This window comes from Ictalurus punctatus, chromosome 25 (assembly GCF_001660625.3).
Source record: "Ictalurus punctatus breed USDA103 chromosome 25, Coco_2.0, whole genome shotgun sequence".
Lineage (NCBI taxonomy): Eukaryota > Metazoa > Chordata > Actinopteri > Siluriformes > Ictaluridae > Ictalurus > Ictalurus punctatus.
In genome coordinates, this window is record NC_030440.2 from 9,108,299 (window position 1) to 9,132,288 (window position 23,990).

A 23,990-nucleotide genomic window follows, 5' to 3' on the forward strand; every position below is an offset into this window, starting at 1 on the left:
TAAATGGTCAAACTGCAGCTTGCTATATTGTATATGAATAAACTTTGCAGTATGCAGTATTGAGAATGATCCAGCACCTAAATGATGTGTTCAAAACCACCAACATGTCAGTGTGTTTTCACTTTGGTTAATGAGGCCTAGATTACCCACAACACATTTTTGACTACCTGCTGATAGTGGCGTGAATGGGATTAACTTTACTTCATCTCTACCCAAAGAGACTGATGCAGCAGTGCTTTATTCCTTTAGCCTGCCTTGCTCTCTTATCTCCTCATCTGTTCACTCTTCTCAGCACCATTATGCTTGTCAAGTTGTAGATTGCTATCTAGTGAACTGAGGCTTTACTGTAACTCGGTTCAACTGTGTCGAAGAGCTGCATTGCATTCTGGAACCTTGTATCAGACATTTGTTGTCTCCCCTATTCCACACTGGATTTCTCATTAAATGTAACTGAAAAATGGTGAGTGAGAAAAGAAGCTTGATCTTTATGGGTTTTTATTTATGTATTTATTTATTTATTTTTTTACCATCACTTATGTTTGAGATTGCTGTAATATTTTCTCCTATTAATTGCCATTGGAACTATGCTAGCAATGTTCCAGTACAACATCAGAAAATGGAAAAAGACTATGCAATGTTTATCTACCTTCAGCTGTCCAGTTTCAGTGAGCCTGTGCCCAGTGTAGCCTCAGATTCCTGTTTGTGACTGAAAGAAGTAGAACCCTATGTGGTCTGCTGCTATTGTAGCACATCCATTTGAAGGAGCAATGTGTTCTGAGATGCTTTTCAGCTCATCACGATTGTAAAGAGTGTTTATTTGAGTTACCGTAGGAAGGTCCTGTCAGCTGGAAGCAGTCTGGATATTCTTCTCTGAGTTTCATCCTGCAGAACTTCTGCTCAGTGGATGTTTTGTTTTGTTTTGTGTTCACACCGTTCTGTGTAAACTGAATAGACAGTTATCCATGAAATCCTGGGAGATCATCAGATCATGCTTCATTTGAAATCACTTTTATCATTAAGACATTTTTTCCCCATTGACCTATATTTATGCATTGTGGTGCTGCCACATGATTGGCTGATTGGATAACTGCATGAATGAGCAGGTGTACAGGTGTTCCTAATAAAGTGGTCAGTAAATGTATTTAATGTGTTTCAGGGTGGAGTTTTCCTTTAGCTGTATATTAACCTTTTTGTTGTCACAGCTCCTGTTGTTATTATTATAGAGCAGTAAAATGATGGCAGAAGGATGTGAATTTGACCTGAACTACATCACAGAACGCATCATTGCGTTATCCTTCAATCAGACATGCCCAGAGAAGGCCTACCTGCACAACTTATACAACATCACACAGATGTTGCAGTTCAAACACTCAGACAATTACATGGTGAGGACATTCAGCTTTATACAAACATGACATTTTTTAATGAATGCATCTACATGATCTTTTAGAGTATATAATAGGCCAAATATTTGCTGGATTCACTAATCAAGTTGGTGTATGAGTCAGTGTTATAAAAAGAGCTTGTGTTTTTCCCAATGGCAGGTTATCAACCTCTCGGAGCCCAGGGAAGAGCTAAGGAGGTTAAACGTCAAGGTAAAGTCTACAATTCAGAAAGTTTGGTTGCAAGATATATTTATAACCTGGTCACTTCATGGCCACGTGTCTCTTTCATTTATATATGTGTGTTCTCTCAGGTACTGGATGTTGGCTGGCCCGGACAGCATGCTCCATCCCTACATTTACTGTGTTCTATATGTAAAAGCATAGAGAACTGGCTCAACACACACAGCGAGCATGCCCTTCTGCTACACTGCAGGGTAAACGCTCAGCCCTCAGCCTTTTTGTTCCCTCCACATCCCTCTCTTACAGACCTTGTGCCTACATCAGTCTTCCGTAGTTATCATTAATATTCCACATGTTTTGATGAATGTTCTCTATTAGACTCCTTCTATCTTTCCTAATGCAGTGCAGTCCAAAAATCTGACTCCACAAGCAAAAGCAGTTTTTATTTCCTACACTTATGTTATTGTTTACTCAAGGCAGTAGCGATGTTACTGCCTGTGAAGGCAATAGTTAGCAATCTATGTTAAGATCCCAGAGGTGATTCCATTGAAATGTAATGGCTTCACAGTTTACAAAATAATGATAGCACTTTACAAAAACGGCACATGAATAATCATGCACTAATACCTGAATTGATACTTACTTGAACTAATGATGAGTTAAGGAATGTACTACTCACAAACTAATGCAGAGCTAACCTTAACTACGACGTGAGTCTTATGAATTCATGCATGAATAACGACCACATTAAGTACGTTAGTACATGTTTGTTAATTAATGTATTAATTAACACAATGGGGTGAACTAAATCAAGCCTGCTCTATAAGATAATTAATTATAATTCTTCATCCATTTCTCTTCAGATCCTACTGTAGTTCTAGTACGTACTCTGGGGATTTGAAGAGAAATGGAAGGAGAATGACGCAAACCAGGTTGAGATGAAATTATTGGTGTTTATTATTAGTGCGTCTTTCTACATTCGATAAGGAGGATCAGTGTCAATTGGCAAATTATATAAACGATTTTAAATTATGCACGTCATATTATGAATAATTCATATTCATTCTTACAGAACATGTTTGATTTAATTTACCCCTACATATTACATTAACCAACCAACATGTACTAACATGTACTTACATGTATGTATGTATATATATATATATATATATATATATATATATATATATATATATATATATATATGTATGTATGTATGTATGTATATATATATATGTATGTATGTATATATATATATATATATATATATATATATATATATATATATATATATATATATATATATAATATATATGATAATGAATGCAATGTATTCCATATGTATGAGAGAGTCAGTGTACTTCTATAATACAATGTTAAGTATGCTAAGTCACATACACATTCTATCATTGTTTCTTTAATAGGGCACTAAAGACCGGGTAGGAGTAGTCATTTCATCCTACATCAACCTTCCTAGCGTCTCTAGCAGGTAAAACTAACATTACACATATTCAAGCTGTCATGTAAACTAGCAAGTCTTAAACTGGAAACACATTTTAAGCAATTGGGATGATATAGACCAAGCATTTTGCACACAACTGAGAGTGTAATAAACACAGGTGGAAAAAGTACTGATAAATAATATTTAAGTGACAGTGTAGATAATGGCTTAAAATCTTACTTAACAAAAAGTGGAAGTATCCAGACAAAAACTGAGTATAGTAATATAATATATAGTATTAAAATGCATAAAGTATTTAACTGATTAAATTAATTAGTCAAATTTTCATGTGAAATATAACTTTTGTTTCTAAAACTAGTGTACAACTGTTTTAAGATTATTTTTTTGTTTTGTTATAAAGCAATTATGCTATTTTACTTGAAAACATCATTCAGTCACTGGTCATGTGCAAGACTAATGCTACGTAGTTTGCTAATGAATTAATCTGAAATGAAATATCATGTAAATATTTACTACAAACTTGAATATGACTTGCTGCTTAACCAACTATGTTTAATCAAAGCTAGTCTAATATGGTATTAGCAATGAAAACAGGCCAAATTAGTTCACTATAACCAGATGATGTTAGCAAATTAGCTAAATTTACCTCAACATTCTTTTTCAACTTAGATGGAGCTCATGTCTTATAAATATAAATACATATTGCAAACACAGTATTAAATCATTGTTCATATTAAGTAAAGACGGATTGAGAAGTCAGATTTAACTTAATGCTAACAGGCTCCTTTGATGAACTTTGAGCCACAGTTTTGTTTTGTTTGTGGGAGGGTTGCCATGTGACAGCTAAATGCCTGCTCCTTGCCAGTTTCATAGCTACATGAAAGATCAATAACACACACACGCAACCTTAAACTGATATATGATACATACTGTATTACTGCGCTAACTATACAATATCCTAAATGCAACCTTGATGCACATCTACACTATCTATCTATGGATTTCTCATTGTATAATAATATGTAATTGATCTTTCTATCTCCGCCTTTCTCTCTATATCTCTCTCACTCTCTATCTCGCAGTGGAGAGAAGGCCTTAGACTGGTACACCATGAAAAGGTTCTACAGTGATAAGATGGCTTCCCTTATGACTCCATCCCAGAAAAGGCAAACATTTTCTCTCTAATGATCACACCTACGTTTATTTTATTTTATTTTTTATAAACTCTGGAGCAATACTCTAAGTTTTATTGAAAAAATATGAAACAGGAAGTTTAGGCTTCTTATTGCAGCAGATCAGTCACAAGAGCAAAGGGTTATGAAGAGGAATGTCTGAAATGTGATTTGAGGTCAAATCATAAGGATATGACATAGAACATGCATTATTCATTTTCTACTTCCTTTTTCTGTGATACACTGATTTACCCTTTTGCTTTCAGTCTAAGAGTGCAAATGCAACTTCTGCATGCCCATAAATTCAAATGATTCAGTTCATAAGCTTGCAGTTCCCTTGGTGAACGTTTTATAACTATCCTGTAATAAGAGTAAATATTCTGTAATAACTCACACATATATAGCTTTCATAGCTGCCTCTGAACATCCTTTGTATACTGCAAATTTTATTTGTATAACATATAAACTTATACCACAGTGCTGAAATAAGTTGCTATTATTAAATAGATTACAAATTGTTAATGTTGGCAAATCACTGTGGTATAAGAGGAATAAAACATCTTGGGATGTGCTGTTATAGGAAAATAGTCAACTTTGGGGTGGTAACAGGAAAACTAAACAGTATCTAAAGTGACATCTACATATATATCTGTAGGAAAGACATATTATTATCATGATTCTTATGGATTAGTGTGATATACACTCAGTGAACACTCTATTAGAATCACTGTTGTAGCACAGATTCCAGAAGATGTTGGAAACCTTCCTTTGCGGTTCTGGTCCATGTTGATATGATTGCATCACTCAATCCTGCAGATTTTTCAGGTGCACTTTCATGCTGCAAATCTCCGGTTCTACCACATGCCAAAGGATGTGGTACTGGATTCAGATCCGGTGACTGGAAAGGCCACTGAAGAACACTGATCTCATGGTCATGTTCATGAAACCACTTTTGCGTGGTGCATTATCATGCTGAAAGTAGCCATTAGAAGATGGTAAACTGTGGCCATAAAGGGATGCACATGGTCAGCAAAAATACTCAAATAGGCTGTGGCATTCAAGCAATAATTGATTTGTATTAATGGGCCCAAAGTGTGCCAAGAAAACTTTCCCCACAACATTACACCCCCTCCACCAGCCTGGACTGTTAACACAAGGCAGGCTGGGTGCATGGATTCACGTTGTTGGTATCAAATTCTGATCCTCCTTTCTCTGGCCTCAGCACAAATTGAGATTCATCAGACCAGGCTACATTTTCCAGTCTTGGAATTACATACTGTCCAGTTTTAGTGAGTCTGTACAAACTGTAGCCTCAGCTTTCTGTTCTTGGCTAACAGAAGAAGAACCCGACGTGGTCTTCTGCTTTTGTAGCCCATCCACCTCAAGGTTTGACATTTTGTACATTCTGATATTCATTTCTGCTCACCACAATAGTACAGAGTGGTTATCTGAGTTACTGTAGCCTTTCTGTCAGCATGAACCAGTCTGGCCATTCTCCGTTGACCTCTCTCATCAACAAGGTGTTTCTGTCTGCAGAACTGCCGCTCACTGGATGCGTTTTGCTTATTACACCATTCTGAGCAAACTATAGAGATTGTTGTGTATGAAAATCCCAGGATATCAGCAGTTATACAAACACTCAAACCAGCCCATCTGGCACCAACAATCATGCCACAGTCAAAGTCACTGAGATCACATTTATTCCCCATTCTGATGGTTGATATGAACAATACCCATTAAACTGCTGGCCCATATCTGTATGATTTTATGCATTGTACTGCTGTCACATGATTGGCTGATTAGATAATTGCATGAATGAGTAGGTGTACAGGTGTCCCTAATAAAGTGCTCAGTGAGCGTATAATAGTTGAACAACAGTAGGTGACTAAGAATTTTAATGAAGAATGTGATTAGACTGTCAGCAAGAACAGTCATTCCTCAACTACACATAGGGGGATATTAGAGCCAGGTTGCAGTGCATAAACCACTCATTACAAACATGAATGCACATTTGAGAGTTCAGTGCACTGCACAATCCAGTGTTGATTTAACTCCTACAGTGTTGAATTTACACCCTACAGTGTTTATATAAGTCCATTGAACATAAATGGACACGCTGAGTATTAATTCAACACTAGGGATTTTACTGTGGGGTGCAGAAAAATCACAGGGAACTCTACAGACATGCGGGCACAGTACAAGCTTGAATTCTGGGGCAGTACAGGCCTGAATCCTGGGGTAGTACAGGCCTGAATCCTGGGGCAATACACTGCAAAATCCAGTGTTGATTTAACACCCACAGTGTTGAATTTACACCCTACAGTGTTTATATAAGTCCATTGGACATAAATTAACACTCTGGGTGTTAATTCAACACTAGGGATTTTACCGTGTACAGGCCTGAATCTTATACTATAGGAGGTAGTTTGCATTCATGGGTTAAATTTCACTTGTTTATGTACTTAGCATTCCTTGTGAAGTCTTCTAAAATCTTTTTGTTAATGATAGTTGGATACAAGCTTATAGATATAAAGATTATATGACTATTGTATGCTTTATGTGATTTATATGTTTTTAATATTGTATTATATTACTCATATGCTTATATGGTTGTATGACTATTGTTTTTTTAATAGCACATTTTTATTTAAGGGCTTTAGTTTATGACTATCCAAAAGCTCATAAAAATACTGATGTAGCCTTGGCAGAATTTGCCTTAGAGGAAAGTGGAAATCAATACAGGGTTATTCTACAAGGTTATCAGCTTTATTCCATGATGAAACATTTCTATAATAATGGGAGCGGTCACTTAGATTAACTTCACAGGTCACGAGGGCTCACTGAATGGTTTGACGAGGATGAAAATGATATAAAATCGTATGCTATGGTCTTCTACAATCACTTGATCTCAACCCAGTTGAACACTTGTGGGAGATTTTGGTCTGACATGTTTTCCACCACCATCATCAAAATATAAAACAAGGGAATATGTTTTGGAAGAACGTTGTGCCATTCCTCCAGTACAGCTTCAGAGACTGTAGAATCTGTGTCAGACATTTAATCTTTCTCCTTAAAAAAAAAGTTTTCATCCAAAAAAAAGTATTTTGTGCCTCTTAAGCAGAACCCAGTCCCTTGTTTTTCTTAAAAAGCATCAGATATTTCAAAGATTTTATTCTGTGTGTGTTTCTACTGAAAGAATTTCACTGCAATGCTACGGGGAGATTGACGATATTGTATGTGGTTCAGGTATGTGCAGATGTTTGGCAAGCTTCTGGCCCATCAGATAAAGATAAACTCCTCTCCTCTTCTCTTCCACTGCATCTCTCTGAAGCACATGCCAAACTTTCACCAGACAGGCAAGAGCTACACACACACACACCCATGCATACGCATCAAAATAATGTATTAAATTATAATTATTAAATTATTTCTGAATCTTTTGTCCTTTTTTAGTATGTGGACTGTTTGTGAGAGTATACCAAGACATGCAGCTGGTGTGCACAACAGGAATACAGTAAGACGCATATATTTTATACAAATAAAGTGATCATGTGTGGAGATGTGGCAGTATCATTAACTGTATATGACTCTCAGTCAGGTCTCTGTGGGGCAGACAGACAAAGTGTATTTTGCACTGGAACCACCACAGCTTCTCAAAGGGGACATTGTGGTGAGTTAATGAGATGTTCTAGGTGGCCACTCACTCATACACTGTTAACGTTTTGTAGCCTAAGTGTCAACGTACGTATTTTTAACCTTTCATTTGGCAAGTGGTAATTCATATTTTCTGCAGATTGTATGCTATTATAAGAACGTTGCCAAGGGGAGCAGAGAGACTGTGTTTCGCATACAGTTTCACACAGGCACTTTTCATGGACACCCTTCCGTCTTCCACAAAAAGGACCTTGATCTTGCAAACAAAGGTACAAACATTGAGTAAGGGATGTCTGAAATCATGCACTTCGGAGAGGGAAAAGATTTTTGGTTGTCCTTCTGGGCATGCCGCCCAAAAAAATTGCAAAAGGGTGGGGGTGGGGGTGGGGGGTTGCAGGTGAGGATTGAAATATTTAACAGATTGAAGACCTGCCAACCTTTATACATTTTGTGTAGGAGTTCCACATTTTAACATCAGCATACGCCAGGATATACGCCAAAACAGCTTTTTGGTTTTTTTAATAATATAATCATAATAAAAACAGCAGATGAGCCAATCAACATTTGTTTATGAACTACCCCGTCCCCTTCCTGCCATTTCACACTAATGTTTGGCTAGTGCTTGCAGTGTTTCAAAGACACACACACACACACACACACATATATATATATATATATATATATATATATATATATATATATATATATATATATATATATATATATATATATAATAGCAATAAGTCCAGAGGGTGAGCCAAAAGTCAAGGGGTAGGAAATTATTCAGTGTGTTCCAGGCTGGATAAGTGTGTTTAATATGTTGCCTATAATCACCTATCATGTGTTAGGGTTAGGGGTTAGGGTCAGATCCAGCACCAGCTGCTGGACTTTTGTTTCTGCATCAAGGACCATCTCGAAGGATGCACTTGATGCAGTGTCCCTACTTTCCATCAAGGAAACTGCGAAATGTTTTGCGTTAACCAAAAAAAAAAAAAAAACCTCTCAGAAGCTCCTGGGGAAAAATGTTTTGAATACATCTGTTCTATAGTCTGTTTCTCAAATCACACACTTTAGTACTACTCTGGAGTATTTCTGAATACTCGTGCAGTAACTGTCTAGTACAATACAAACAAATCAAGACAAACAAGTATGGAGCAATGGACACTTTTTGCACCTGTCAAATCATGCACTGTAGGTGTGTAATACATAATGGACTGAACCAATGTGGCTACCCGTGACAATAGAAAGTAGAAAGTTTACCTGTGGTACGTCTGTGCTCATTTAATCTTAATACATTCATAGGGCAAGTGTTGCAATAACACTCTACATGATAACAGGTTCAGCCAGATATGGCCACTCAATGTAGATTTAGTGAAAATGGTATATCTGATATTGTTTATATGCCCATATTTTAAATAAGGGATGTTTAATGCAAGGCCACCATTTGTACAGGTACTGTATCTGTATCTGTTTTTGCTCCAAATATTCATATCTGTATCTGTATTTGGATTTAAACTTGAAACAGATGTGGTCCAAACCATTAGTGGTAATATGAACCCTACCACAATGCCTCTAGATTTACTGGGAAACACTGGGGAGACAAAAACAGAGCTAGAAATGCCAACACTGTCAGCATGTCATAAATAAATGTAGTAAATGCATCATACGAGCCTGGGATGGGTTGGCACCCCGTCCTTGTGCCCCAAGTTCCCTGGGATAGGCTCCAGGCTCCCTGTGACCCTGTGTAGGATAAGTAGTATGGAAAATGGATGGATGGATGGATGGATGAATGTATCATGTGATGTGGTTTTTGTTTGTCCCATGAGTATGAGGACCCACAAAAAAGTATATATATCAAATAAAAACTAGTCTCAGTGCCGTGTGAACCTTTTTGACAAAACAATTTATAGTGTATAGTCTATTTGTATCTGTATTTATATACATTGAGAATATATTATGTTCAATACAAAAAGTTTATTTGTATTCAGCATTTTTTTTTTCTTTCGGCTGATCCTTTTCCAGGTCACCACAGCAGCTTACCTGTCCACATAAGTTTTACCCAACTGACACAACCCTCCCCATTATCAGGGCTTGGGACTGGCACTGAGAGTGCACTGGCTCATACAACCCTTCAGTATCTGGGGTTGGTTCTCTGAATGGAAATCGAACCCCAGCCACGGCAGTGAGAGTGTCACATGTTAGTCGCATTTTAAACCATCTGTCGATATAACTAGAATGCTGTGATGCTGTGATGACATCTGAAATATAGAGCAGACTAAAGCATTAACATCACAAACGGGCTGATGGAAACCATTATTACCACTGATCACAGCAGCATAATGGACATGACCTTTGCTTGTTTTCCTGTCTGGAGCTTTTTCTTGAAGAAATGACTATAACGTATATAACATATATTATAAAGACCTGGTCTGCTTTGCTTATATCTGAATAATGCATTGCATTTGGCCTGCACTACGTAATGCATAAAAGAAACCCTAAAACATTCAGGAAATAGGAAGAAGTTAGGGTATGACCCTGTGACAAACTTGTTAGTTTGAGATTTGACATAATTCTTCACGTCCAAATTAAAGGTAGATTTTTTTTTTTTTAATCAAACAAGCATTAGTAGGTTGTATGTAACAGTAAAACATTTTATGATTCACTCTTTTGAGCTATTTTACTTATTTCCACTATTACAAACCTAGATCCCAGATTTCCGGAGGAAGGAGAGGTGGAGGTAGTTTTCTCAGAAAATATGGCGAAAATTCCAGGTTTTCCACAAGGTAAGTTTGCTGATCCTGAAATCCTAAACAGTGATACTGGATTGAATTAATAAGTATAAGACAAGGAATTGAAATTGCTTGGTCGTACATTAAGACTGATACCCTTATTGTCCAGTAGAGGGAAGCTTAGGGGGAAAATAAGAAGGAGATGAAGCAACAGTTCCTCTAGCTATAATCGTGCTCATGATTAACTAATGTTGTTGTATCATGCTGTATTAGGAAGATTGTACTGTGTGTATGTGTGTGCATTAGGGTACAAATACATATTCATATTTCTGTTTAAAGTAGATGTCCATACCATCAGAAAAAAAGAAGAAGAAGAAAACTTATATACTGTACATGTCATGGTCTTGTACTGTCATGCTGATATTAGCTACTCTGTATAAAGGTAGTGTTGGCTGGAAGAACAGCTCTGCAGTTTCCATTGACTACGACACACTGGATCCTCTAGTTCACTGGGATTCCTATGAGAACATTACAACAGGAGGTACTGTAGCCACACACACACACACACACACACACACACACACACACACACACACACACACATACACACATATGTGTTCTTATATTCATTTTGATTCCAAATGATCATGTTTAATCTGCCATCAGGATCATCCGAAAGCATGTGAAGGACTTTGTGTGTCTTCCATGAACATTGTTGTCTGTACATTGCTTAGACTACAGGTCATAAGAGATCTATTGATATTATTATAGTAATTATATTCTTGATATCAGTTGTACAATGGTTATGCTGTAAAACCAAAAGAATTGATCTGAATCAAGGGTGTACTTTATATATTGCGGGGTAGTGGACACAGCATGAGGATTAAAAAAATGTCAGTCAAGTTGCTTGATTCTTTTAACTTGTTAGCTGCAAACACACAAATGCTTATTTGTGAATTGTTTGTATGTAGGTTTGACATTCTCCACTTATTCTCTCACCACTATTTACTGTACACTGTCAGTGGGCTCAGGATGTTGTTGTTTACAGGAAATTGAAGCCTTTGACACCAGTGTCTTGGGAATATTTACAGCATGTGGAAGTAGGTTTCACTTACAAGGGAGATGTGGACCATATACTTTCAATACACACACACACACACACACACACACACACACACACACACACACACACACACACACACACACAGAGACATTGACATAATCATTTGCATACATATAAGGGAACATTTGGTTTGTCCATAGTCCTGCAAAACCCTCTGGGGTCTTCTTGAATTGCCTTCCCTTCTTGTGCTATATTGTTGGAATGCTCATAGCTATGGCTTTAAGACATGAAAAGGCTTTAAGACACAAACCAAAGTCCTGGAAAGACTCTCTTTTGTCCTCCAGAGCTAAAAGCCATGTTTAACTGTCAAATAGAGGAAGGTACTTTGATGTAGAGGTTATCCTTTTCATAGCATTAATCCTGACCTCAATAAACTTTGTTTTAACTGAATGAATGAATGAATGAATGATTATCTAGGTTAGGGACATTCAACTAAACATTGCGAAATCTGGTGTCATAAAATTCCTTCCTTACAAAGGTCTGGAGCAAATAACATGACTGATTTGTGACAACAGTTACTGTTTAATGCTTATATACTTATGACTAGTTCATGGCTTTAATAAACAGACATCAGTTTAAAGTTTGTTTTTTTTTTTTTTAAACTTTTCTTATTCTTTTTCAATTCAGTCTGCTACAATAATTTGCTGGGTGGACCAGTTGATGATCCCTGCTCCTTATACATACATACATACATACATACATACATACATATATACTACTACTAATACTACTACTACTGCTAATAATAATAATAATAATTATTATTATAATTACTACTACTACCAATACTACTACTACTACTAATAATAATAATTATTATTATAATTACTACTACTACTACTACTACTACTACTACTACTAATAATAATAATAATAATAATAATTATTATTATTATTATTATTATCATTATTATTATTACTACTACTACTACTAATTATAATAATAATAATAACAACAACAATAATAATTATTACTACTACTACTACTACTACTACTACTACTACCAATAATAATAATAATAATAATAATAATTACGACTACTACTACTTCTACTACTATACAAGAACAAGACGAATGCGACTCTAATTCCATGTGACAGTACATCTGTCAGCTTAAAATACTCATGAAGACATCATTTTAAGCCATTAAAATAATCCATGTACGGGACATTGTTTAATAACAAAGAAAAGAAACAATTAAAATGTCTACAGTTAATAGATCCTGGCAGTCAAATCTGTCACAATACACTATAACAACAAAGACAGTTTTGTTCAGTGTTTATTAACATTAGCTAGCATGCTTAATACCCATTCAGCAGCTAAGTGCTCCTGGTACAATGCCATCTAAATAAATGTCCTGAGAGTATGTATTATGGAAGTACTGAAACCGTGAATGTGAATTCTGTGCTAACAAATTACACTGGAACACTATCTTTATCAGTGGAATCAGCCATTCAAGAGAAGTTAACCATTGTAAAAATCCTGTGTTTGAGAATAGGGATACATTAATATACTCACTGGTATGTCCACTGTGTCAGCATAATCACCTGACTGAATCACTTTACTGAATCGAAATGCTCTAAGTACTGTAAATCATCCTTAAGTAAATGAACTGTTGAGAAGAGAAGCTAACACAGGCAGCTTCTTGTTATAAAAATACGGAACAATTTACTTACAGTTGAAGATTAAAAAAAAAAAAAAAACTAAAACAAAAAACCATCAACTGTTCAGTTAGGGTGATCCTTTGCCTACTGTAGCCTCAGATTCCTGTCCTTGGCTGACACGAGTTGAATCCGATGTGGTCTTCTGCTGTTGTAGCCCATCCACTTCAAGTTTTGATGTGTTGTGCACTCTGCTGCTTTTCTGCTCACCATGGTTGTAAAGAGTGGTTATTTGAGTTACTATAGCCATCCTGTCAGCTCGTACCAGTCTGACCCTTCTTCCCTGAGCTTTCACATCGACAAAGCAATTCTGCGTGCATAACTTTTGCACCATTCTGTGTAAAAATTGTGTGTGGCACATCTGGCACCAGGAACCTTGCAACATTATTCCTCACAGCTTGCATGTAACAAACAGGAATGAATCTCCTCTTTATGAAATTTTAAATTTTACCACAATGTTTAATCTCCACCAACATCACAATGTTGCCAGATATTGTTGTCTTGTATTATAACCTGCCTCTGACCTTGATGCAGCTAAAGAGAAAATATTTAATGTTCATATAGATGGTAACGTTGACCTCAGTACACAAAGGTGTGGAAGTTCCCTTGTCATAGAAAGCATTGTAGAAAGCCATAAGGAGAAACTCTGAGACACAGAAAATCTTGCTTTGTGTGCTTCTAGTAATGCATACTCCACGCCATGTGTATGCGACTGAGAGAGCGTTTGGGAGTGAAACATTTTTGGACCCATTTCGGGCTCCAGACAGAGGAAATAACAGGCCGGATATTTAAAGGCCGTCTGCTTTTCTCTGCCACTTTATGCAAAACAAACCCAAACACAAGTGTGTGTGTTTGTCAGAGGGCGGTGATTTACAGTTGATACACATCTGGTTGTCAGTTTTGAACCACCATGTAATTAGAGATGCCTGATGTTGAGAGAATTCCAGTGCCCTGATTTTAGGAGAGGCAAATTCATAGTACTGTATGCACATGTACAATGTTAATGACTTGCTCTTGTGAGTTACATTTTGTAGTAATGCAGTGGAGTACATTATGACATATTTTTATTCCCTCACTTCTTCTTACTTTCTCTCATCTCCTTCACAATCCATCTATTTCTCGGTATCTTTTCTCTCTCTTGTCCCCATGTGTCACGACCTTACCTTGCTCTTTGTGTCTTTACTACTTTTCTCTCCGCCCGCAAGTAGCTCCACCTTCCTGTTTACATTCCCCACACCATATTTGGAAGACTCAAGGTCGTGTGTGTGTGTGTGGATAAAACTTGTGCTGTGGACTTCTGGCTATTCTCAGAGGAATAATGTTTCCTTAGCTAGGATTCTCCTGTACATCAAGAGAGTCACCACACAGGCTTACCTGGAGAGAGGGAGAGGGAGAGAGAGAGAGAGAGAGAGAGAGAGGGAGAGGGAGAGGGAGGGATTCATATCACAGCAGAATGGGGCAACGGGGAAACTAATAGGAGGCAGAGAGCAAGACAAAAAGAAAAGTGGAAGAAAGAAAAGACAACACAGGGGAGCTGTTATCACCTCATGGTAAAGAATGCAAGCTGCCCGCCCCCGCAAAGCTGTACGGAGAGAGTGAGGAAGCAAAGAAAAGCAAGAAGAAGAGAGAGAGAGAGAGAGAGAGAGAGAGAGAGAGAGAGAGAGAGAGAGAGAGAGAGAGAGAGAGAGAGAGAGAGAGAGAGAGAGAATGGACACAAACCAGCAGGAACGCACGGTTAGAACTTAATCCCTCTCTTCTTTTTTCCTCTGCCTATAGCTACCTGGTGTTCTTAAGATTTTATTGTTTACAGTTCTTAATCTACTTAGATGCAGTATGCAGAGATGTTCATGCAATAAACATTTTATATGTGTGTAATTATTTATTGAATGAGAGATGTGTGTGTTGTAGTATGTTCTCTGAACTCTATTTGATTTGGTTTTGCAAATAATTGTCCAGTGTCTAATGTGTGTGACTTTTTCAGAATTTTAATACTGATATGCAGTATTTTAATGGGACATCAGTCAAGCAGGAATTATTTACAGCACTTACATACAGTAGTAATGCAATAAGAGTGATGCTTTGTGCTTCGGGTATTTTGGTCTTTGGGTAATCTAATTTGTGGTCATTTAAGAAGAAAATTAGTTAGGTCTCTGCAGATAATCATAATCCAACCTGTGTAGATTGCAATATATTATTATTATTATTATTATTATTATGTTTTTCTTTTCTTTATTTATTTTTAGGTGTAACTACTCATAAGAAGTGTTATGTTAGCGACGTACGAGTGTTAGTGTGGTCACTTGGATACTGCTGTATGACAAAAGCCTTTTTGTATGACCATAAGTTCTGTTAAAGAGGACCTCATGAAGAGTGGATTGTTGAGGCTGTTGTGTGTGTGTGTGTGTGTGTGTGTGCGAGAGAGAGAGAGAGAGAGAGAGAGAGAGAGAGAGAGAGAGAGAGAGACCAGCCAGCTGTTAGTTATCATGTATCCCTGGTATTTGGATTTCCATCTGTTGGGACTGTTTTTTGGTGATTTCTAGTTTAGTGATATGTGTGTATGCATGTGTTTTGTTGCTGTTAGGTGTGTTTGTGTGTGTGTGTGTGTGTGTGTGTGTGTGTGTGTGTTGAACTGCACAAGTACATTCTACAATAACTACTGTCTTTGCTCTGCTTTGTGGAGCACATCACCAGTATTTCATGCTGAAGCATCACAAATTGGCTTTGAGGAGCACACAGACAGACACCAGCTCGCACGGCTCATACTGACTGAATTAAGAGGCACTAGGGGATCATCCTAACACGGTTCAGAGATCAGAGGACAAAAGAGCAGGAACACTCAGAGAGCTCCCTTGTCTTGTCTAATTTTTATGTAATCACAGAACATCGTTATGTACGTAAGTTAAAAGCCAATCAATTAGTTTGAAGGCATTTTCCGTCCTCGGTGTAGCCATGGTAACGTTGTGACCTTTAAAATTGAGATTGTATCACAGTTATACTGAAAGGAAAGAACTAAGTGATATTACATCACTCCAGCGTTTTTTTTGTCCATTCTGATGAAAACTTCTACGCATCAACAAATGTCTAAGAAGCAAACTCGCTTGAAGGATATCTTCTGCAATATCATTACCTATTGTACGTATTGTATTGGACGTATTGTACATTGGAATCTCTTAGACTTAGGGTCAAGTATGCTGATTCCTAGTGGCTGAACATATGCGCTGGAATGTGCGGTGTATCCTGACATATGGAAGAGATTGATTAACTGCTGAGTTTGGAATGCCGTGTGTGAGAGAGCAGTGTGTAGGTAGTCTCTCACTGGGGCTAGGAGTGGAGATGTTGGGGGTTGCTTTTTAACCCTGGATGTGTGTGATAGGAAAAAGTGATGCGAGCTTGTGATAAACATGCACTCGGCGAGTGCATGTTTGGGTTTGTACAAGCTGCTGGTAGTGTGTGTGTGTGTGTGTGTGTGTGTGTGTGTGTGTGTGTGTGTGTGTGTGTGTGTGTGTGTGTGTGTGTGTGCAAATGATCATGATGACCCCTAGGCATGTTTTGGTGTTGGAGTTGGTGTATTCCTGTCTCATTATAGGAAATTGGAAGAGAAGCCATGTTATTAGCTATGAGCAGTTTCACCTGAAGTTGGGAGATCTTGGAAAACAACAACAACAACAACTCAGGCCTCTTCTTTCTCTGCTTTTCTCTTCCTTCTTTTGCTTGTTTTTTTTCTCATTGCTTTGTTGTATCATGTTCATTATTTATCATGTAGGATTACTTCTGTTTCACACGTCCGCATACATTTGTTTTGCAAATTTGCTTGCGACGTGTGTGTGTGTGTCCTTTTTATTTGTAGAACATGGGTCATAACAGTGTATGGGAGTTTGTATATGTGTACATGTAAAAGAGAGATGACACACGTTATCAGGTCTGATCAGTGTTCAGCTGCTGCATGAATGATGTGCTGGAACACAGTATGGTGGTCAAATAAAAACAAAAGTGTGTGTTGTGTGTTGTGTTTAACATGACATGACATGTTAAAAACCGTTTATCAGTGTGTTGACATTGTGTGTCTAGACTGTCAGATGACACACAGCATCAAAATGTGGAAGTGTACTGTATGTCTGCGGAGGATTCTGGTGTGACCTGTACAATGTGCTGTACCTTTAGAATATGAGTGTCAAGAAAATGTGTTTTAATGGTGTACAGTTATAAAAGTAGCAATTATGAATGGAAAGAAAAATCACAGAAATAAAACATCAGGAGAATGAAAACAGTAGGTAAGATATTTACAGTCAAGCACAAATAGGCCCATGATTAAATAAGCCTGATTATGCAATTTGACATTTTGTACCAGAGAATTTAATTTGAAATTTTCTAGGATATCCATCCTTCTTGCTTATCCTAAGCAATGTCACAGGGAAGCCTGGAACCTATCCCAGGGAACTCCCTACCTTGGCAGCGGTGCCAACCCATCGTAGGACACGATCACACACTCACTTTAGAGATGCCAATACAGTGCAGGTCTTTGGACTGGTGGAGGAAACCGGAGTACTCGGAGGAAACCCCCGAAGCACAGTGAGAGCATGTAAACTCCTCACTTACAGAGCGGAGGCGGGAATTAAACCCATAACGCCCAAGGTGTGAGGCAAACGTGCTAACCACTAAGCCACCATGCCTCATTTCCAGGATTTGTTCATGTTAATTATTAGCAGTATAAACAATATATATGGAAACAGACACACAAACCCTTGAGCATGCTTGGGGAGTTTCCTGGTGGCAGGTGCCAAAATGAGTGACTATGTCTAAAATTAGTTTTGTCTTTTATATTTAACACACAAATGACTTTAACACAATCTTTATATTACTAATATGGTCCTTTAAAAAAAAAAAGAATTAGAGCATTATTCTGTTGTTGATTGTTTTAATGTTGAAATCAGCCTTGCATGCAGATGCTATATATATATATATATATATATAGGCTATATATAAAAAAATATATAATTTTTATTCGGTGTGTATTTCACCCCCAGCTCAGCTGACTGAAAGCGCACTGTCCTCCGTGAGCAGTGATTCTGGGCTCTCCGCTAACTCACTGTGTACCGGAGCAGCAGGCGTAGGACTCCAGAGCCAAGTCCAGAAAGCCACTTTTACGGGCAGCATGGCAGAGGAGCAGCTTCGTGTGCATGTCCTAACCTCTGAAATTGCCATCACGAGTGATGGAGATGAGAGAGCAACAGGGGAAAATTTCCATTATATAGACCCTGGTTTTCACATGAATGGTAAACGCATGAGAGCACAACGAGAAACCAATATCCTAGATGATGAGGATGAACGTACATCTGCTGCTACAGTGTCAGACTCTAAAGAAACAAACCTTAAACTTCCTGTTTTGAGTAGATGTGAGTATTCAAAAGATGATGCTGGAGATGGGGTACACCCAGATAACACACAGACTCACACTCGCATGTCGTCTAGCAGTGATCAGACACACATATGGGTGAAGCAGCAACAGCTAGTCTCTGCTGGTTCTTACATGTACACCATACAGTCAGATAGACTGGAACAGAAAGTGGAATCAGGGATTAAAAATGACTCTCTTGAGGCGGAGCCAGAGGCAGACAAGGATGACGAATTTGCTTCCCTCGCTTTGGATATCGACCATTCAATTGAGCAGCTGAACCAACTGATCCTAGACCTGGACCCAGAGTTTGAACCCGTACCCACTTTGGCTAGGGGTCACATGACCTGCTCAACCTCTGTGCGCACCAATGGAGTTGGATACTTAGTTGGCCAAGCAAAATCCAGCCAATCAGGTAAGATTTCCCCAGTAATATGGAAGTATTATCAACTAATAAATGTAAAAAAAAAAAAAAAAAAAGATGTTTATTTAATGTAAACAACAATTTATTGTTCTAATAGTAACTGCCTGTGCCTCTAAGCGTAACAGTACTGGTATCAGATAGCAGTGTGGCTGAATTCTGGCAAACATCAAAAAAAAAAAAAAAAGATGACAAATTGGGTTTTGACTATTGTTTAATAACATTCTGTACTTTGACACCTCAACTTTAAGAGACCATAAATGTATTTCACTAAAACAGCAGGAATTCTTTTTACTTACTTTTTAATATTAACTTTAATCTTAACTTTTTAATCGTGTTGTCACAAAAATCGTGTTGTATTAGGGGCCAACAAAGTTTTACAAATACTAAGGGAGTTTAACACTTGTGATGATAAAAAAGATAGTTGTGTGGGGTTAAAGATGTCTATAACCTTCCTAGCTAAATTTGATTTCCTAACAAATGCCTGGCCACAAATGCCAGGCTTTGATCATGTTGTTGGATAGCTATGCGCTGTACATACAAACTGGACACAAGTCTAATCAGTTCAGTTTGTAACCAGACACTTGCTGTTAAAATGTTATCAATGCTCCTGAACTTGCTTAAGATCACGTCAAGTTTAAATTATCATTCCTCTATATAGCTTGTATTCATTGGAAAGAAATGTTATTTCTCCAGGACCATGCTTTTGAGCACTATAGTATAATTCAGAGCCATGAGAACACAATACAGGCCAGAGGCCTGCTCACACAAAAGGACTGCTCACACATCTTCAGACTGGACCTGCTGTGTTCAGGACATTTTTAAACCTAAACACATTTTAATGAGAACCTCTAGTTTACTTTTCAACAGTGAATATAGACTATATGACTGTGGGTCTTCAAAAAAAGCCCTCTAAGATATTTGACTTTGCCCACTGTGTAAGAAAGATTGAAAGAGCGTTGACTCACTATATGCTTTCATAACTTGGAAAGCTTATGTTGGCTTGAGTGGATTTATGCACGCACTCACATGTACAATGGACCTCTCTGTGGAACCCTGAACAGGTACAGCTAAGGAAAATAAACTCCCTCGCACTGGAGTGTATCACTGCGGGCAATCCTTAATGTGCACTCGTGTGTGTGTGTGTGTGTGTGTGTGTGTGTGTGTGTGTGTGTGTGTGTGAACAATATGTACGTTTGGGTGTGTAAACATCTGGCATTAGGTAAGGGCAACTGTGCTGTTTCACTTTGAGTTTCACCAAGTTCTTTCTTTAAACTTGGGACAATGGCAGTAAAATCAACTCGAATGCAAAATCTGTCCATTTGTGTTAAACATCCCATGATCTTGATTCTCTAAGTCCTTGGAATTTAGTATGGAACATTTCTGTGATGTGTTAAATCGATAAATGTGAAATTATTGGCCTGCGGTTATCCCAGTATGTGCTTGCAGCTTTTCAAATAGTGTAGATAATAGGGTAGGGTAAATTTTAAACTTGGGATCAAAAATGAATCTGATTTCAGCAATGCAGCCTACGTTCCAGGTGTGCGTCTCTCACCTTTGCACTTTGAGCTGTATCGCTTTATGCTATGGTTGGTAGGTTATGAACATGTGCTTCCTGAATTCCTTTCTTTGCTCCATTGGTGGCAGATGTTATACTCCGAGAGATATATTATCTGTAAATAATGACTTTTATCTACAAACACACTCAATTCGCTTTGTAACTTATTGGAACATACAGTATCTATCCAAAACCAGAACTTCGTATTCAGAATGTTTTGAGTAACCTGACCATAAGGTACTGTAATTCCTTACTTGTGTCCTCAGTTTGTGCCCTTGCACATTCCTGAACAAGCTTTCAGTGAAAAGGTGCAATGACCCCAGTTTAGATAGAAATAGAACGGATGTTTATACAGTAACTCTGGAGTACGTCCTGTTGTGTGTGTCTCTCTGTTTGAAGATGTATTGCTTAAGAGCTTAGGAATGCATTTGAAGACTTACTTTCACCATTGCTTTGTTTTACAGAGGTATGAGATACTGGGTGTCATGCTCACTGAAGGAAATATCTATGTATATCTATAAACTGTCAGAGAATTGTTATTAATAATATTGTTATTATGGTCCACTTGTTTTTCACTGTAATTCTTACTGTTAGTTGTTGTCAGAAGCCATGTCCAGCTTAAGGTTTTCATAATGAAATAAATTTCACATCATTTGTAGAAGAAGAAATTGTCTTTACTGAAATGTGTGGCACAGTTGCATACAAAAAGGTCAGCGACGGCTGCAGTCCAAAACGGAGAGGGTCGTCTAATGCAGCAGTTACAGTAGAGGTGTTTTATATAAAAAATAGCCAAAGGTCACAAATGATCTGAGTTTATTCTGTTCATAGGGGACCCTGGAGCCTATCTCAGGGAACTCAGGGCACGAGGCGGGGGCCATCCTGGACAGGGTGCCAACTCATCACAGGGTACAATCGTACACACACTCATACAATACGGACAATTTGGAATTGCCAGTTAGCCTATAGTGTATTTCTTTGGAGTAGGGGAGGAAACGAAAGTAACGAAGCACAAGAAGACCATGCAAACTCCATTCACACCTTGCGGCAGTGGGATTCAAACCCCCAACCCCAGAGGTGCGAGGCAAATGTGCCAATCACTAAACCACCCTGCCCCCTCTAGTATGTCTTCCCTCTTCATGAAGTTTCAGGCCTATCAGAGTCAGTGTGTAAGAAAGATGTTTAATAATTTTGGGTTGGCGTAAGGTAGTAGATTGTACTATATATCAAGAAGTTCAATCGCACAGGATTCTGTGAACAGCCAATGAAAGCTGAAAATGCAAGAAAAATACATTCAGGAAGTACATTAAGAACAAATTGCGATCCAATTTGAAGCATGTGAAAGGATAGCAAGCTTGCTCAGTTTGGTTTGAATATGTCTCTGAGGGCATGACAATTCTGGATATCTTGTTGATTTGCTAACATTTCTTTAGTCAGTTCAAAATTGTGGAATAAAGAAAGTTGTTTAGAGAGCCAACTCTTTAGGCAGAACAACTGCCGATAGATGTATTTTTCCCAGTTGTATAGACAAATAACAATCTGCATCCATGATGCTCTGCTTGCACCAACAGTTTCAACTGATCACTATTCAATAGTGTGTTTGATCAACAACAGTATAATGTATAAATGTGTAGGAACATTTTCTCAAGGCCAGAACAGTACATTTGTCCATTTCTGTTTCTTCTGTGGTTTTGTGCTGCTTGTGGAAAAATCTCAACAGTATCTGCATATGCTTAAAAAGCAGAAAAACACAGAGCATTTCAGGTATAATAGTGAAACTTGGAAATAACAAATGGTGTTGTCACAGGTCAAGCCTGTTAGAAACACAGTATATTACTTTTATATATTGTATACAGTATAATTGATATGGGGGGCATGGTGGCTTAGTGCTTAGCACATTTGCCTCACACTTCCGGGGTTGGGGGTTCGATTCCTGCCTCTGACCTGCGTGCTCAGAGCTTGTATGTTCTCCCTGTGCTTCAGGGTTTCCTCCAGGTACTCCAGTTTCCTCCCCTGGTCCAAAGACATGCGTTGTAGACTGATTGGCATTTCTAATATGTCCATAGTGTGTGACTGTGTGTGTGATTGTGCCCTGCGATGGGTTAGAATCATATCCATGGTGTCCCCAGCCTGGTGCCCCATGTTCTCTGGGATAGACTCCAGGCTCCCTGCAACCTTGTGTAGGATAAGCGGTACGGAAAATGGATGGATAGGCCCCAACCCTAAATGAAAACTATTAAAGAGGGACCAAACCCAACACATTATAATGACTGCGGAAGGTGGTGCTCACCCCCGAGGTCCTGACTCTCTGTGTTCATTAAAAATTCCCAAGTGGCCATTATGTATCATGGCCCAATAATAATCTCCATCCCTGATTTGGCTACATCACTCTCCTCTCCTCTCCTCTCCTCTCCGCCAATAACTGGTGTGTGGTGGATGTTCTGGTGCACTATGGCTGCCGTCGCATAATCCAGGTGGATGCTACACACTGGTGGTGGTTGATGAGATTTCCGCTATATATAAAGCGTTATATATAAAGCGCTATATAAATCTAAGGAATTATAATTATTATAATAAGGTTTCCACTTTAATCCTTGGAATACTCAGTGACTCAGGAAATCATGGAATTGCTATTAAATATATCTATTTCTCTTTTTTTTACTTTCTCTTTCTTTCTCAGGCTGTAGGAATAAGCCGATTACTAACGCCACTAATGAGCCTGCATCCAGGTGCAGCGACGGTGATATTTTACAGCCATTATCAAAGACTGCTGTCTACAAATCATCTGAGGTACACACACACACACATTCATCATGCCATGTACTCATACAGTGCCCCCTTTATAACCGGAGTATGTTTGTCATGCATTATGCCTAATTCCACCTCCATTTAGAGTAAACATCTGGCCTGCTTTGTGTGTGTATGTGTGTGTGTGTGTGTGTGTGTGTGTGTCAGTGTGGAGGACTGTATGGTAGTCACACAGTGGACTATGGGGATTTCAGTCCCGAGAATGACAGTCTTTTATGGGTGGATCTTAACCAATCTCCCCTGACACCTACATTTCCTGTGACACCACCTACACCTTACGGTAAGTCCTAGCAGACTGGCATCAAGAGACATGATTCATATCAAGATATGATTCTTGGAATAAGATTCAAATATGAATTATGAACTTGATGTCCTGATAATGTATTGTATTAGTACATGAGGTACATTATCACCTGTATCATCTTAATTCAGAATGAATAAATCATAT

At 38.1% G+C, this 23,990-nt stretch overlaps 2 protein-coding genes across 5 annotated transcripts in view; one reads left to right on the forward strand and one right to left on the reverse strand.

Annotated features, from left to right (window-relative positions):
- Positions 1-23,990, reverse strand: part of mcm3l (MCM3 minichromosome maintenance deficient 3 (S. cerevisiae), like) — a 103,967-nt gene that overhangs the window by 15,912 nt on the left and 64,065 nt on the right. The gene's annotated exons all lie outside the window — the stretch shown is intronic.
- si:ch211-191a24.3 (tensin-3) overlaps positions 1-23,990 on the forward strand; it is a 49,807-nt gene that overhangs the window by 2,065 nt on the left and 23,752 nt on the right. Inside the window, exons 2-16 of one of the 3 annotated variants that reach the window (XM_047150835.2) lie at positions 1,203-1,385; positions 1,545-1,595; positions 1,697-1,819; positions 2,990-3,054; positions 4,110-4,193; positions 7,446-7,555; positions 7,653-7,713; positions 7,794-7,869; positions 7,993-8,122; positions 10,559-10,636; positions 11,025-11,123; positions 18,391-19,173; positions 21,566-21,643; positions 23,415-23,524; positions 23,690-23,822. In XM_047150835.2, coding sequence (XP_047006791.1) covers positions 1,233-1,385; positions 1,545-1,595; positions 1,697-1,819; positions 2,990-3,054; positions 4,110-4,193; positions 7,446-7,555; positions 7,653-7,713; positions 7,794-7,869; positions 7,993-8,122; positions 10,559-10,636; positions 11,025-11,123; positions 18,391-19,173; positions 21,566-21,643; positions 23,415-23,524; positions 23,690-23,822 — 2,134 coding nt within the window. In that variant the 5' untranslated portion in view covers positions 1,203-1,232. The remainder of the gene's footprint in view (positions 1-1,202; positions 1,386-1,544; positions 1,596-1,696; positions 1,820-2,989; positions 3,055-4,109; positions 4,194-7,445; positions 7,556-7,652; positions 7,714-7,793; positions 7,870-7,992; positions 8,123-10,558; positions 10,637-11,024; positions 11,124-18,390; positions 19,174-21,565; positions 21,644-23,414; positions 23,525-23,689; positions 23,823-23,990) is intronic. The other 2 variants (XM_047150836.2, XM_017456200.3) reach the window with 2 other exon arrangements.